Source organism: Bombina bombina, chromosome 4, assembly GCF_027579735.1.
Source record: "Bombina bombina isolate aBomBom1 chromosome 4, aBomBom1.pri, whole genome shotgun sequence".
In the NCBI taxonomy this organism is placed as follows: Eukaryota; Metazoa; Chordata; class Amphibia; order Anura; family Bombinatoridae; genus Bombina; species Bombina bombina.
This window is the reverse complement of record NC_069502.1, coordinates 797237280-797254000: the sequence shown is the minus strand read 5'-3', so window position 1 is coordinate 797254000 and position 16721 is coordinate 797237280. Positions and strand designations below refer to the sequence as shown.

At 40.2% G+C, this 16721-nt stretch overlaps 1 protein-coding gene across 1 annotated transcript in view; it reads left to right on the top strand.

Annotated features, from left to right (window-relative positions):
- Positions 1-16721, top strand: part of LOC128657001 (oocyte zinc finger protein XlCOF7.1-like) — a 107694-nt gene that overhangs the window by 31870 nt on the left and 59103 nt on the right. The window contains exon 7 of the mRNA XM_053711216.1: positions 994-1071. Within this exon, the coding sequence (XP_053567191.1) occupies positions 994-1071 (78 nt within the window). The remainder of the gene's footprint in view (positions 1-993; positions 1072-16721) is intronic.

Here is a 16721-nt window from a genome sequence, read left to right as displayed (position 1 = left end):
ATCCGGCTTCCTCCAATCACGGCGTTGAATCAGATACTGATTCCCCCAGGGGGGAAACTGTGATTGGAGGATGACCTATCCATCATTTCTGACATCAGAAATGGCTTGCGACGACCGGAGGAAGCTGGAGCTGCTGTCAAGTTTAAAAGGTAAGTTGTTTTTTTTTCACAACAGGAGTGAAATGTAAATTTTGATTAATTAAAGTGAATTAAAGGGACAATCTACTTTTTTATAGATAGATAACACCTTTACTACCCATTCCCCAGCTTTGCATAACCGGCATTTTTATATTAATATACTTTTGTAACCTCAGTTTACCTGTTTCTAAGCCCCTGCAGGCCATCTCTTATTTCTGTGCCTTTTATTCGCTATTTACAGCCATGCAGTGCTAGTTCATGTGTGTCATATGGATAACATTGTGCTCACTCCTGTGTAGAATTATAATGAATATGCAGGAACAGCACTAATTGGCTGAAATGCAAGATTGTGAAAGAAACTGAGATAAGGGTCCATCTACATAGGCTTAGATACAAGTTAATTACAGAGGTAAAAAGTGTATTAATATAACAGTGTTGGGTATGCAAAACTGGGGAATGGGTAATAAAGGCATTGTCTATATTTTTAAACAATAACAATTTTCAAGTAGATTCTCCCTTTTAAGCGTATGACAATTAAGTACCCATTACTGTGTTAAACATTAGTTGCCTTTGGGGTGAAATAAAATCCTAAACCATGAAATTTTGTCTGCAATAAATGTTCTCACATAGAAACATAGATATTGACGGAAGATAAGAGCCATAGGCCCAGCAAGTCTGCCCAGATATTACCTAACAGTATAAACTTATCTAGTTCGTAGGATAGCCTTATGCTTGTCCCAGGCATTTTTAAAGTCCCCCACAGTGTTTGTCATTATTATCTCTTATGGAAGTTTATTCCATAAATAAATCAATCTGTAAAGAAGTGCTTGCTCATATGTCATTAATACTGATGTAGATGTTAAAACGGAAGATCTGAGTGTAACGTGTCAGCTGGAAGCTCCAATGCAGGAAATGTGTGACAGTGACAATGAAGGTAAGTGCACGTGTGTGACAGTGAAGGTAAGTGCACGTGTGTGACAGTGAAGGTAAGTGCATGTGTGTGACAGTGAAGGTAAGTGCATGTTAAGGTTGCCTCCAGGCTGGCTGGATGTTGGACCGTAAAAAAAGATGCTCCTTGCGCTACCCAAAGGATCATCAGCACCGTAGACACCATAACTACTGCGTAGCCACCATAAGTAATGCAGACTCTACGAACCACCGCTGCTCGGCTGGTATCTCGCCGTCTGCTCTGCGCCCTGGACCTACGACCAGGCTCCAGTAGGTGAACCTCTTCCTTCTGTAGAGCGAAGCAGGATCAGGAACTAGAGCTCTTACCAGAGCTCAGTAGCTAAGGGAGTATGAAGAGCATAGCAATCCCTGTAGTGATTATAGCTGTCCCCTACAAACATGAGTCAAAGCTGCAATTTAGAGGGTCAGAAAAGGTCTGATGTGCTGGAACACACAGCCTGCTTTTTATTGAGGTTACATGCAAAAAAAAGACACTCTCAGGGGGAGGCATAAAATCCCCAATCACACATTTGATACATTTAGATAGAGACAACGCCCTTTGACAGGCCACAACATTACTTCAGCAGATAACAAGTTACACACAATAAAACAATGCAGTCCACCTTATCACTAGCAGTCTGATTAGACAATGGGAATGTTTATCACTAAACTTAATTAGAGCTGATCCCAGCAAACTTGCATTTAGAAGTCCACAGAATTAACTCTTAATGGCACACAATGAAAACTAATGCTTTTGTAACAGTGCTCCCTCTCTGTGGAACACTCTGCCTGTGTGGTACTTGGTTCAGTAAGTCCTATTTACTGAACCAAGTGGGAGAAAGCCAGGGACAAGTTATTTTACAGGTCTGGGGAAAGTCACAATATGTCCCCAGACGGTTCTTAAAGGGCCATACACACCCAATAAAAGTTAATATGTTTTCAGGGGCACAATCTTCCAGGGGCCATAGTCATGAGGAAGGAGGCTGGCAAATAGGCTTCTCCAAAATCCAGGGAAGCAGGGCAATTTTCCATTTAAAGGGCCAGTTACAAATAGCAGTTTGTAACAGTGCATGTGTGTGACAATGCAGGTAAGTGCATGTGTGTGACAATGCCGGTAAGTGCACGTGTCACGTCTTCTGTTTATAAGGTATTGCCTGGCTTTTATAGCTTATAGTCTGTAAGTGCTGTACATTATATCACCAGTCAGGGTGTCACCTCAATCACACACTGAGTGTCACAATATAGCCTGATACTCACTGCCTAGTGTTTAGTTATCCTGATCACATGACACCCAAGCCCTATACAGCTGCTGTCATTTATATCTGCTAGAGTATAATCATTACTGTTGTCATGTGATCAGCTGCAGATACATCAGTAGCACTTTGTAGGAGCATAAAATAAACCCCACAGCACAATATGATCTGCTCATCTGTATGTCCTGTCTGTATATTGTGAGTTAAAGGGGCATTGTACTTAAGCCTTCTATAATACATGTGAAAGACCAGCAGAGAAACATGTTTGTAATATTTATTTTTACGTGGATAATTTTAAAGGGACATTGTACTCTGCCAGCAAGCCACAACATTAAAGACAGAACCAACTAATTATTATTAGTGATAAATACCCAGTTGGGAAGGGGCAGCAGCAATTACTATGAAAATGTACAATAGTGTACGTAGTTGAATTGCATATTTTAATGAGCTGTGAAGACGCACGTGCAAATGCAGGGATGCAGCCTGTGGGTGAAACATTTATTTTAGATTCATTTAGGGCCAGATTACGAGTGGCGCATTAACAGTTATACGGGAGCCATAAGGGGTTTTATTGCAGCTATTTGCAGGTGTCCGCTCGTATTATAAGTTGAAAGAACGCTAGAATGATTACCGCGTCCTCAGAGCCCTGGATAACAGTTTTGGGAAGCAAAAAAGTGTTACAAAACAAATAAAAAATAAATTACAATGTACAGTTACACTCATAACACCATTTAATACAAACTATTGAAAATAATATTTCACAAAGATATGAGGTCTCAGTTGTCCTGGAGGCTTATTTGGACATTCATCTTTTTTCATTTTGCAATAATTAGAAAATGGAAGACATACAAGACCACTGATAATCTCCCTCGATCTGGGGCTCCACGCAAGATCTCACTCCATGGGGTCAAAAAGATCACAAGAACAATGAGCAAACATCCCAGAACCACACGGGGGGCCTAGTGAATGACCTGCAGAGAGCTGGGGCCAATGTAACAAAGGCTACCATCAGTAACACACTACGCCACCAGGGACTCAGATCCTGCAGTGCCAGACGTGTCCCCCTGCTTAAACCAGTACATGTCCAGGCCCATCTGAAGTATGCTAGAGAGCATTTGGATGATCCAGAAGCAGATTGGGAGAATGTCATATGGTCAGATGAAACCAAAGTAGAACTGTTTGGTAGAAACACAACTCGTCATGTTTGGAGGAGAGAGAATGCTGAGTTGCAACCAAAGAACACCATACCTACTGTGAAGCATGGGGGTGGCAACATCATGCTTTGGGGCTGTTTCTCTGCAAAGGGAACAGGACAACTGATCCGTGTACATGAAAGAATGAATGGGGCCATGTATCGTGAGATTTTGAGTGCAAACTTCCTTCCATCAGCAAGGGCGTTGAAGATGAAACGTGGCTGGGTCTTTCAGCATGACATTGATCCCAAACACACTGCCCGGGCAATGAAGGAGTGGCTTCTTAAGAAGCATTTCAAGGTCCTGGAGTGGCCTAGCCAGTCTCCAGATCTCAACCCCATTGAAAACCTTTGGTGGGAGTTGAAAGTCTGTGTTGCCCAGCGACAGCCCCAAAACATCACTGCTCTAGAGGAGATCTGCATGCAGGAATGGGCCAACATACCAGCAACAGTGTGTGACAACCTTGTGAAGACTTACAGAAAACGTTTGACCTCTGCCAACAAAGGATATATAACAAAGTATTGAGATATTGACCAAATACTTATTTTCCACCATAATTTGCAAATAAATTCTTTCCAAATCAGATAATGTAATTGTCTGGATTTGTTTCCACATTTTGTCTCTCATAGTTGAGGTATACCTATGGTGAAAATGGTGAAAATTTCAGGCCTCTCTCATCTTCTTAAGTGGGAGAACTTGCACAATTGGTGGCTGACTAAATACTTTTTTGCCTCACTGTGTATATATATATATATATATATATATATATATATTAGTTTACACAAAACAGTTAACACAGCTCCATTCATTTAAAGCCCACTCATTCGCATATCCTGATTTTAAGAATATCTATCAGGAAATACTGTGCTCGGGGGGATACAATTATTAGATAATTACACTAAGAGAGAAAACGTATATGGGCCCAAAACGGACCAACACCAAAGTTCCCTTTTTCCGGCACCAGAGTTTAAGGTTACCTCTTCACTAACTAGTACATCAGATGAAAGAGAGCTTGCACTGAAGTATCCAAATATAACACACAGAAAAAACTAAAAAATTCCATCAAATCCTAAAAAGGGGTTACAATTATGCACTAAACGATACTTTATTTTCACCAAAATGCACAGGTAAAATATACGAATGTGGGCCCACTTATAGAAATTGAAAGTTCATCAGATGATGGAACTATGTTTCCAAAAGTCCCTTACCAATTATAACCAACATGTGAATCCAACATAAGACTAATGGTCTCTGTTTCTGAGATATCTGATAAATCTTAGGGCAGTGTTAAACGTTCTTGTCAAAGTGGGAGAAAATTCCAAGGCTAATCGCTCACGGGATGTAAGTCAAAGTTATATACAGAGGCTAGGTTCATACAGGAATTCATCACAGGTAGATGTATTGGTGTACGGAGCGGTTCATAATATCCCCAGGGTTTTTACGGCTGTACCTCATAGGAACGCCTACCTCACCAAGTAAAAAAACCCATCTCTGTTACATGCTATTTCTTTCATGTAATTAGCAAGAGTCCATGAGCTAGTGACGTATGGGATATACATTGCTACCAGGAGGGGCAAAGTTTCCCAAACCTCAAAATGCCTACAAATACACCCCTCACCACACCCACAAATCAGTTTTACAAACTTTGCCTCCTATGGAGGTGGTGAAGTAAGTTTTTGCTAGATTCTACGTTGATATGCGCTCCGCAGCAGGTTGGAGCCCGGTTTTCCTCTCAGCGTGCAGTGAATGTCAGAGGGATGTGAAGAGAGTATTGCCTATTTGAATTCAATGATCTCCTTCTACGGGGTCTATTTCATAGGTTCTCTGTTATCGGTCGTAGAGATTCATCTCTTACCTCCCTTTTCAGATCGACGATATACTCTTATATATACCATTACCTCTACTGATTCTCGTTTCAGTACTGGTTTGGCTTTCTACTACATGTAGATGAGTGTCCTGGGGTAAGTAAGTCTTATTTTCTGTGACACTCTAAGCTATGGTTGGGCACTTTTATATAAAGTTCTAAATATATGTGTTCAAACATTTATTTGCCTTGATTCAGGATGTTCAACGTTCCTTATTTCAGTCAGTTTCATATTTGGGATAATGCATATGAATAAATCAATTTTTTTTCTTACCTTAAAATTTGACTTTTTCCCTGTGGGCTGTTAGGCTCGCGGGGGCTGAAAATGCTTCATTTTATTGCGCCAAAAGGGTCGGCGTTCCGGATGTGGCGTCATTTTTGGCGCCAAAAGCATTTAGGCGCCAAATAATGTGGGCGTCTTTTTTGGAGCTAAAAAATATGGGCGTCACTATTGTCTCCACATTATTTAAGTCTCATTGTTTATTGCTTCTGGTTGCTAGAAGCTTGTTCATTGGCATTTTTTCCCATTCCTGAAACTGTCATTTAAGGAATTTGATCAATTTTGCTTTATATGTTGTTTTTTCTATTACATATTGCAAGATGTCCCAGATTGACCCTGAGTCAGAAGATACTTCTGGAAAATCGCTGCCTAGTGCTGGATCTACCAAAGTTAAGTGTATTTGCTGTAAACTTGTGGTATCTGTTCCTCCAGCTGTTGTTTGTAATGAATGTCATGACAAACTTGTTAATGCAGATAATATTTCCTTTAGTAATGTTACATTACCTGTTGTTGTTCCATCAACATCTAATACTCAGAGTGTTCCTGTTAACATAAGAGATTTTGTTTCTAAATCCATTAAGAAGGTTATGTCTGTTATTCCTCCTTCTAGTAAACGTAAAAGGTCTTTTAAAACTTCTCATTTTTCAGATGAATTTTTAAATGAACATCATCATTCTGATAATGATTCCTCTGGTTCAGAGGATTCTGTTTCAGAGGTTGATGCTGATAAATCTTCATATTTATTCAAAATGGAATTTATTCGTTCTTTACTTAAAGAAGTCTTAATTGCATTAGAAATAGAGGATTCTGGTCCTCTTGATACTAATTCTAAACGTTTAAATAAGGTTTTTAAATCTCCTGTAGTTATTCTAGAAGTTTTTCCTGTCCCTGATGCTATTTCTGAAGTAATCTCCAGGGAATGGAATAATTTGGGTAATTCATTTACTCCTTCTAAACGTTTTAAGCAATTATATCCTGTGCCATCTGACAGATTAGAGTTTTGGGACAAAATCCCTAAGGTTGATGGGGCTATCTCTACTCTTGCTAAACGTACTACTATTCCTACGGCAGATAGTACTTCCTTTAAGGATCCTTTAGATAGGAAAATTGAATCCTTTCTAAGAAAAGCTTACTTATGTTCAGGTAATCTTCTTAGACCTGCTATATCTTTAGCGGATGTTGCTGCAGCTTCAACTTTTTGGTTAGAAGCTTTAGCGCAACAAGTAACAGATCATAATTCTCATAGCATTGTTAATCTTCTTCAACATGCTAATAACTTTATTTGTGATGCCATCTTTGATATCATTAGGGTTGATGTCAGGTATATGTCTCTAGCCATTTTGGCTAGAAGAGCTTTATGGCTTAAAACTTGGAATGCTGATATGTCTTCTAAGTCAACTTTGCTTTCCCTTTCTTTCCAGGGTAATAAATTATTTGGTTCACAGTTGGATTCTATTATCTCAACTGTTACTGGAGGGAAAGGAACTTTTTTACCACAGGATAAAAAATCTAAAGGTAAATTTAGGTCTAATAATCGTTTTCGTTCCTTTCGTCACAATAAGGAACAAAAGCCTGATCCTTCACCCACAGGAGCGGTATCAGTTTGGAAACCATCTCCAGTCTGGAATAAATCCAAGCCTTTTAGAAAACCAAAGCCAGCTCCAAAGTCCACATGAAGGTGCGGCCCTCATTCCAGCCCAGCTGGTAGGGGGCAGATTACGATTTTTCAAAGAAATTTTGATCAATTCAATTCACAATCTTTGGATTCAGAACATTGTTTCAGAAGGGTACAGAATTGGCTTCAAGATAAGGCCTCCTGCAAAAAGATTTTTTCTTTCCCGTGTCTCAGTAAATCCAGCGAAGGCTCAAGCATTTCTGAAATGTGTTTCAGATCTAGAGTTGGCTGGAGTAATTATGCCAGTTCCAGTTCTGGAACAGGGACTGGGGTTTTATTCAAATCTCTTCATTGTACCAAAGAAGGAGAATTCCTTCAGACCAGTTCTGGATTTAAAAATATTGAATCGTTATGTAAGGATACCAACATTCAAAATGGTAACTATAAGGACTATCCTGCCTTTTGTTCAGCAAGGGCATTATATGTCCACAATAGATTTACAGGATGCATATCTGCATATTCCGATTCATCCAGATCACTTTCAGTTTCTGAGATTCTCTTTCCTAGACAAGCATTACCAGTTTGTGGCTCTGCCGTTTGGCCTAGCAACAGCTCCAAGGATTTTTACAAAGGTTCTCGGTGCCCTTCTGTCTGTAATCAGAGAACAGGGTATTGTGGTATTTCCTTATTTGGACGATATCTTGGTACTTGCTCAGTCTTCACATTTAGCAGAATCTCATATGAATCGACTTGTATTGTTTCTTCGAGATCATGGTTGGAGGATCAATTTACCGAAAAGTTCATTGATTCCTCAGACAAGTGTAACCTTTTTAGGTTTCCAGATAGATTCAGTGTCCATGACTCTGTCTCTGACAGACAAGAGACGTCTAAAATTGATTTCAGCTTGTCGAAACCTTCAGTCTCAATCATTCCCTTTGGTAGCCTTATGCATGGAAATTCTAGGTCTTATGACTGCTGCATCGGACGCGATCCCCTTTGCTCGTTTTCACATGCAACCTCTTCAGCTCTGTATGCTGAACCAGTGGTGCAGGGATTACACAAAGATATCTCAATTGATATATTTAAAACCGATTGTACGACACTCTCTGACATGGTGGACAGATCACCATCGTTTAGTTCAGGGGGCTTCTTTTGTTCTTCCGACCTGGACTGTGATTTCAACAGATGCAAGTCTGACAGGTTGGGGAGCTGTTTGGGGGTCTCTGACAGCACAAGGGGTTTGGGAATCTCAGGAGGTGAGATTACCAATCAATATTTTGGAACTCCGTGCAATTTTCAGAGCTCTTCAGTCATGGCCTCTTCTAAAGAGAGAATCGTTCACTTGTTTTCAGACAGACAATTTCACAGCTGTGGCATATATCAATCATCAAGGAGGGACTCACAGTCCTCTGGCTATGAAAGAAGTATCTCGAATACTGGTAAGGGGTGGAATCCAGCTCCTGTCTAATTTCTGCGGTTCATATCCCAGGTATAGACAATTGGGAAGCGGATTATCTCAGTCGCCAAACATTACATCCAAGCGAATGGTCTCTTCACCCAGAGGTATTTCTTCAGATTGTTCAAATGTGGGGACTTCCAGAAATAGATCTGATGGCTTCTCATCTAAACAAGAAACTTCCCAGGTATCTGTCCAGATCCAGGGATCCTCAGGCGGAAGCAGTGGATGCATTGTCACTTCCTTGGAAGTATCATCCTGCCTATATCTTTCCGCCTCTAGTTCTTCTTCCAAGAGTATTCTCCAAGATTCTAAAGGAGTGCTCGTTTGTTCTGCTGGTGGCTCCAGCATGGCCTCACAGGTTTTGGTATGCGGATCTTGTCCGGATGGCCTCTTGCCAACCGTGGACTCTTCCGTTAAGACCAGACCTTCTGTCGCAAGGTCCTTTTTTCCATCAGGATCTCAAATCCTTAAATTTAAAGGTATGGAAATTGAACGCTTGATTCTTAGTCAAAGAGGTTTCTCTGACTCTGTGATTAATACTATGTTACAGGCTCGTAAATCTGTATCTAGGAAGATATATTATCGAGTCTGGAAGACTTACATTTCTTGGTGTCTTTCTCATAATTTTTCCTGGCATTCTTTTAGAATTCCGAGAATTTTACAGTTTCTTCAGGATAGTTTGGATAAAGTTTTGTCTGCAAGTTCCTTGAAAGGACAAATCTCTGCTCTTTCTGTTCTTTTTCACAGAAAGATTGCTAATCTTCCTGATATTCATTGTTTTGTACAAGCTTTGGTTCGTATAAAACCTGTTAAGTCAATTTCTCCTCCTTGGAGTTTGAATTTGGTTCTGGGGGCTCTTCAAGCTCCTCCGTTTGAACCTATGCATTCACTGGACATTAAATTACTTTCTTGGAAAGTTTTGTTTCTTTTGGCCATCTCTTCTGCTAGAAGAGTTTCTGAATTATCTGCTCTTTCTTGTGAGTCTCCTTTTCTGATTTTTCATCAGGATAAGGCGGTGTTGCGAACTTCTTTTAAATTTTTACCTAAGGTTGTGAATTCTAACAACATTAGTAGAGAAATTGTGGTTCCTTCATTGTGTCCTAATCCTAAGAATTCTAAGGAGAGATCATTGCATTCTTTGGATGTAGTTAGAGCTTTGAAATATTATGTTGAAGCTACTAAGAATTTCCGAAAGACTTCTAGTCTATTTGTTATCTTTTCCAGTTCTAGGAAAGGTCAGAAGGCCTCTGCCATTTCTTTGGCATCTTGGTTGAAATCTTTAATTCATCATGCTTATGTCAAGTCGGGTAAAACTCCGCCTCAAAGGATTACAGCTCATTCTACTAGGTCAGATTCTACTTCCTGGGCGTTTAGGAATGAAGCTTCGGTTGATCAGATTTGCTAACAGCAACTTGGTCTTCTTTGCATACCTTTACTAAATTCTACCATTTTGATGTGTTTTCTTCTTCTGAAGCAGTTTTTGGTAGAAAAGTACTTCAGGCAGCTGTTTCAGTTTGATTCTTCTGCTTATAATTTCAGTTTTTTTCATTATAAGATTTAAACTTTATTTTGGGTGTGGATTATTTTCAGCGGAATTGGCTGTCTTTATTTTATCCCTCCCTCTCTAGTGACTCTTGCGTGGAAGATCCACGTCTTGGGTAGTCATTATCCCATACGTCACTAGCTCATGGACTCTTGCTAATTACATGAAAGAAAACATCATTTATGTAAGAACTTACCTGATAAATTCATTTCTTTCATATTAGCAAGAGTCCATGAGGCCCACCCTTTTTGTGGTGGTTATGATTTTTTTGTATAAAGCACAATTATTCCAATTCCTTATTTTTTTTATGCTTTCGCACTTTTGTCTTATCACCCCACTTCTTGGCTATGCGTTAAACTGATTTGTGGGTGTGGTGAGGGGTGTATTTGTAGGCATTTTGAGGGTTGGGAAACTTTGCCCCTCCTGGTAGGAATGTATATCCCATACGTCACTAGCTCATGGACTCTTGCTAATATGAAAGAAATGAATTTATCAGGTAAGTTCTTACATAAATTATGTTACTTTTAATGCAGTTTATTTTCCTGCGCCTACCTTGATTGTAGATCGTCTTGACGGTTTTCTTCTATACCCACATCGGGAACAACCGCGACTATACCGTCTGCTTCTCCTGTAGTCTGTAAAGTCCAGTAGAGTATCCCTCTGTGAGCGTGCCCATATCTCAACCACTTCTGTGTATCCGGTGAACGTTAACAGCTGTAACCCTCTCAAACGCGCTTTTCACCCTCATTGGTGTATGATCTCAGGGCTTCATCTGGCTATATATATATAGCAAAACAGGAAACAGCACTCTCTGGACTTAAGTAAAAAACAAGTAGTTTATTCAGTAACGTTTCGGGGAATGCTCCCCTTCATCAGACCAACAACATACAAGTGAGACAAACATTTAAGCATACACAAACCCCTCCCCCTAGTGCAAAAAACCGCCAAAAATGGTTGCCATAGCAACCAAACAACCAGTTCAAAGTAAATACATTTACCAATGCAACAATGACATCAAAGAAACCAGATCATTATGGTTAATTAGCATCAGGTCAATTAGCAAATCAACACATCATCCTACCACATAATACACCTGCTGTATATTAGTACTTCTAATACCCCAGTGGCAGTGTGTCCTTTTAAAGAGACATATCACAATATTATTAGCTAAGTACAGGAAAACAAGAATGTGTAGAAAAAAGGGGTTGAAAAAACGTTTAGTTAAACATCGGCACCTCATCATATTGAAATGCAATTCACGTAATGCACTTATAGTTAATGCCTAACTCATAATACCCGTACTACATAGTCAAGGGTCATGTGTACCATAAATGCTATAGACGCAAATAACAGCAAACTCGTTATACAGATACCTCAAACGATGTGACCGTATTACATGCACAAAGTGTAGCACGACCTATGTAATCACCCTGTTCAGCATCGGACCAACCTCGCGCTGAATCTAGCACAGTTACTAGCGGAACAACAAGGGATATGCGCATGCGTGGAAACCCGGCGCAGTCCAGCCCCCAGTGCTCCAGCTAGGTACCCAATAGGATAGAAAGGACAAGCCCCCACACCGGACAAACAGAGTTATTAAAATGGCATGGTAAGAGGGCCCCAAGGTACTACTAAGGGAAGGAAGGGTCCGGGTCATGAACGTAATAAATGCAGCAGGATATGCAGTAGAAGATAGTACAACACCCCTAATACCCAGATATCAGGAGTCACCCACTTAGGTCTAGTAACCCAGCTAGTTCAGTCTGACATACACGATGAGAAGGGTATATGCGTCTGTCATTTCTAACCTGTCAGCACCGGTCTTGCGGTCAAGACACCTATTGTCCGTGCATAGGCAATTTTACAGGGTCACAAAAAGGATGTCTATAAGTGTGCGCATGCGTGTAAGCCATGCCCAGTCAATTATTACTGTGTAAGGCAAGGTCCCTGATAGGCCGTCTGGGACAAGCCCCTATCCCTGTGTGAGTGACAGTTTTGCTATGAGATAGGGGGGCAGGGGTCCAAAGTCAAAAGATATGTCGGTCACAGTATGTTTCAGGCTGATGCTATGATTACAGGTTTGCTAGAGTCCGGTGGCCCAGAATTATAAGGATCGCTATAAAGGAAAAGAGACCCCTAAACTAATGTAAATAAATACATAGTACAGGCAGGTCCCATCCCCCTAGATACAGAAAATACTAGTGCTAACAGGGTTCCGTAGTGCAAGGTTAGTAGCACCAGCACTCAGTGATGTGTCAACACTGCGGTGTGCATCAAAAGTAACATCCACTAATGTACATAACAGAAACAACCTAAATAAGGGTACACCCATTGGGCACCCCTCCTGGAGGATAAATATGGGCAGAGCCTACAGCCAATCAGCAACCAGACTTCATGAACCCACTGTGGATAAAAGAATGCAAACATAGTATCAGATACTGTACAAACTAAATTAATCCCCTTAGAAAGATACAACCAGATACATTAGAAGCGTAAACAGCTTAGTTCATAAAAAACAATGCCAGTCTATCCCCATGTTCAAACCTCTGGGGTGTATAGTGTCCAGTTTGAAAATCCACTCGGCCTCCTTCTGTAGGAGACGGGTGTCCCTGTCACCTCCCCTAGGCATTGGGGGTACATGATCGATGAGTTTAAATCTCAGGTCCGCCACAGAGTGACCCTTCTCCATAAAATGTCTGGCCACTTATAGACATCCTTTTTGTGACCCTGTAAAATTGCCTATGCACGGACAATAGGTGTCTTGACCGCAAGACCGGTGCTGACAGGTTAGAAATGACAGACGCATATACCCTTCTCATCGTGTATGTCAGACTGAACTAGCTGGGTTACTAGACCTAAGTGGGTGACTCCTGATATCTGGGTATTAGGGGTGTTGTACTATCTTCTACTGCATATCCTGCTGCATTTATTACGTTCATGACCCGGACCCTTCCTTCCCTTAGTAGTACCTTGGGGCCCTCTTACCATGCCATTTTAATAACTCTGTTTGTCCGGTGTGGGGGCTTGTCCTTTCTATCCTATTGGGTACCTAGCTGGAGCACTGGGGGCTGGACTGCGCCGGGTTTCCACGCATGCGCATATCCCTTGTTGTTCCGCTAGTAACTGTGCTAGATTCAGCGCGAGGTTGGTCCGATGCTGAACAGGGTGATTACATAGGTCGTGCTACACTTTGTGCATGTAATACGGTCACATCGTTTGAGGTATCTGTATAACGAGTTTGCTGTTATTTGCGTCTATAGCATTTATGGTACACATGACCCTTGACTATGTAGTACGGGTATTATGAGTTAGGCATTAACTATAAGTGCATTACGTGAATTGCATTTCAATATGATGAGGTGCCGATGTTTAACTAAACGTTTTTTCAACCCCTTTTTTCTACACATTCTTGTTTTCCTGTACTTAGCTAATAATATTGTGATATGTCTCTTTAAAAGGACACACTGCCACTGGGGTATTAGAAGTACTAATATACAGCAGGTGTATTATGTGGTAGGATGATGTGTTGATTTGCTAATTGACCTGATGCTAATTAACCATAATGATCTGGTTTCTTTGATGTCATTGTTGCATTGGTAAATGTATTTACTTTGAACTGGTTGTTTGGTTGCTATGGCAACCATTTTTGGCGGTTTTTTGCACTAGGGGGAGGGGTTTGTGTATGCTTAAATGTTTGTCTCACTTGTATGTTGTTGGTCTGATGAAGGGGAGCATTCCCCGAAACGTTACTGAATAAACTACTTGTTTTTTACTTAAGTCCAGAGAGTGCTGTTTCCTGTTTTGCTACATTTCAACTACTCTAGCACCCTGGCCCTTGGAGAACTGTTTGTGAGAGTGCAACTGACTCTTTTTGCTATATATATATATATTTCTTTCATGTAATTAGCAAGAGTCCATGAGCTAGTGACGTATGGGATATACATTCCTACCAGGAGGGGCAAAGTTTCCCAAACCTCAAAATGCCTATAAATACACCCCTCACCACACCCACAATTCAGTTTTACAAACTTTGCCTCCGATGGAGGTGGTGAAGTAAGTTTGTGCTAGATTCTACGTTGATATGCGCTCCGCAGCAAGTTGGAGCCCGGTTTTCCTCTCAGCGTGCAGTGAATGTCAGAGGGATGTGAGGAGAGTATTGCCTATTTGAATGCAGTGATCTCCTTCTACGGGGTCTATTTCATAGGTTCTCTGTTATCGGTCGTAGAGATTCATCTCTTACCTCCCTTTTCAGATCGACGATATACTCTTATATATACCATTACCTCTGCTGATTCTCGTTTCAGTACTGGTTTGGCTTTCTACAAACATGTAGATGAGTGTCCTGGGGTAAGTAAATGCTTATTTTCTGTGACACTCTAAGCTATGGTTGGGCACTTTATTTATAAAGTTCTAAATATATGTATTCAAACATTTATTTGCCTTGACTCAGAATGTTCAACTTTCCTTCATTTTCAGACAGTCAGTTTCATATTTGGGATAATGCATTTGATTTAATCATTTTTTCTTACCTTTAATTTGACTCTTTTTCCCTGTGGGCTGTTAGGCTCGCGGGGGCTGAAAATGCTTCATTTTATTGCGTCATTCTTGGCGCGGACTTTTTTGGCGCAAAAAAATCGTTTCCGTTTCCGGCGTCATACGTGTCGCCGGAAGTTGCGTCATTATTTGACGTTATTTTGCACCAAAAAATGTCGGCGTTCCGGATGTGGCGTCATTTTGGCGCCAAAAAGCATTTAGGCGCCAAATAATGTGGGCGTCTTATTGGCGCGAAAAATATGGGCGTCGCTTTTGTCTCCACATTATTTAAGTCTCATTTTTCATTGCTTCTGGTTGCTAGAAGCTTGTTCTTTGGCATTTTTTCCCATTCCTGAAACTGTCATTTAAGGAATTTGATCAATTTTGCTTTATATATATGTTGTTTTTTCTCTTACATATTGCAAGATGTCTCACGTTGCATCTGAGTCAGAAGAAACTACAGGAAAATCGCTGTCTAGTGCTGGATCTACCAAAGCTAAGTGTATCTGCTGTAAACTTTTGGTAGCTATTCCTCCAGCTGTTGTTTGTATTGATTGTCATGACAAACTTGTTAAAGCAGATAATATTTCCTTTAGTAAAGTACCATTGCCTGTTGCAGTTCCTTCAACATCTAAGGTGCAGAATGTTCCTTATAATATAAGAGATTTTGTTTCAGAATCCATAAAGAAGGCTATGTCTGTTATTTCTCCTTCTAGTAAACGTAAAAAATCTTTTAAAACTTCTCTCCCTACAGATGAATTTTTAAATGAACATCATCATTCTGATTCTGATGACTCTTCTGGTTCAGAGGATTCTGTCTCAGAGGTTGATGCTGATAAATCTTCATATTTATTTAAAATGGAATTTATTCGTTCTTTACTTAAAGAAGTACTAATTGCTTTAGAAATAGAGGAGTCTGGTCCTCTTGATACTAATTCTAAACGTTTGGATAAGGTATTTAAAGCTCCTGTGGTTATTCCAGAAGTTTTTCCTGTTCCTAATGCTATTTCTGCAGTAATTTCCAAAGAATGGGATAAATTGGGTAATTCATTTACTCCTTCTAAACGTTTTAAGCGATTATATCCTGTGCCGTCTGACAGATTAGAATTTTGGGACAAAATCCCTAAAGTTGATGGGGCTATTTCTACCCTTGCTAAACGTACTACTATTCCTACGTCAGATGGTACTTCGTTTAAGGATCCTTTAGATAGGAAAATTGAATCCTTTCTAAGAAAAGCTTATCTGTGTTCAGGTAATCTTCTTAGACCTGCTATATCTTTGGCTGATGTTGCTGCAGCTTCAACTTTCTGGTTGGAAACTTTAGCGCAACAAGTAACACATCATGATTCTCATGATATTATTATTCTTCTACAGCATGCTAATAATTTTATCTGTGATGCCATTTTTGATATTATCAGAGTTGATGTCAGGTTTATGTCTCTAGCTATTTTAGCTAGAAGAGCTTTATGGCTTAAAACTTGGAATGCTGATATGGCTTCTAAATCAACTTTACTTTCCATTTCTTTCCAGGGTAACAAATTATTTGGTTCTCAGTTGGATTCCATTATTTCAACTGTTACTGGTGGGAAAGGAACTTTTTTACCACAGGATAAAAAATCTAAAGGTAAAAGCAGGGCTAATAATCGTTTTCGTTCCTTTCGTTTCAACAAAGAACAAAAGCCTGATCCTTCATCCTCAGGAGCAGTTTCAGTTTGGAAACCATCTCCAGTCTGGAATAAATCCAAGCCAGCTAGAAAGGCAAAGCCTGCTTCTAAGTCCACATGAAGGTGCGGCCCTCATTCCAGCTCAGCTGGTAGGGGGCAGGTTACGTTTTTTCAAGGAAATTTGGATCAATTCTGTTCACAATCTTTGGATTCAGAGCATTGTTTCAGAAGG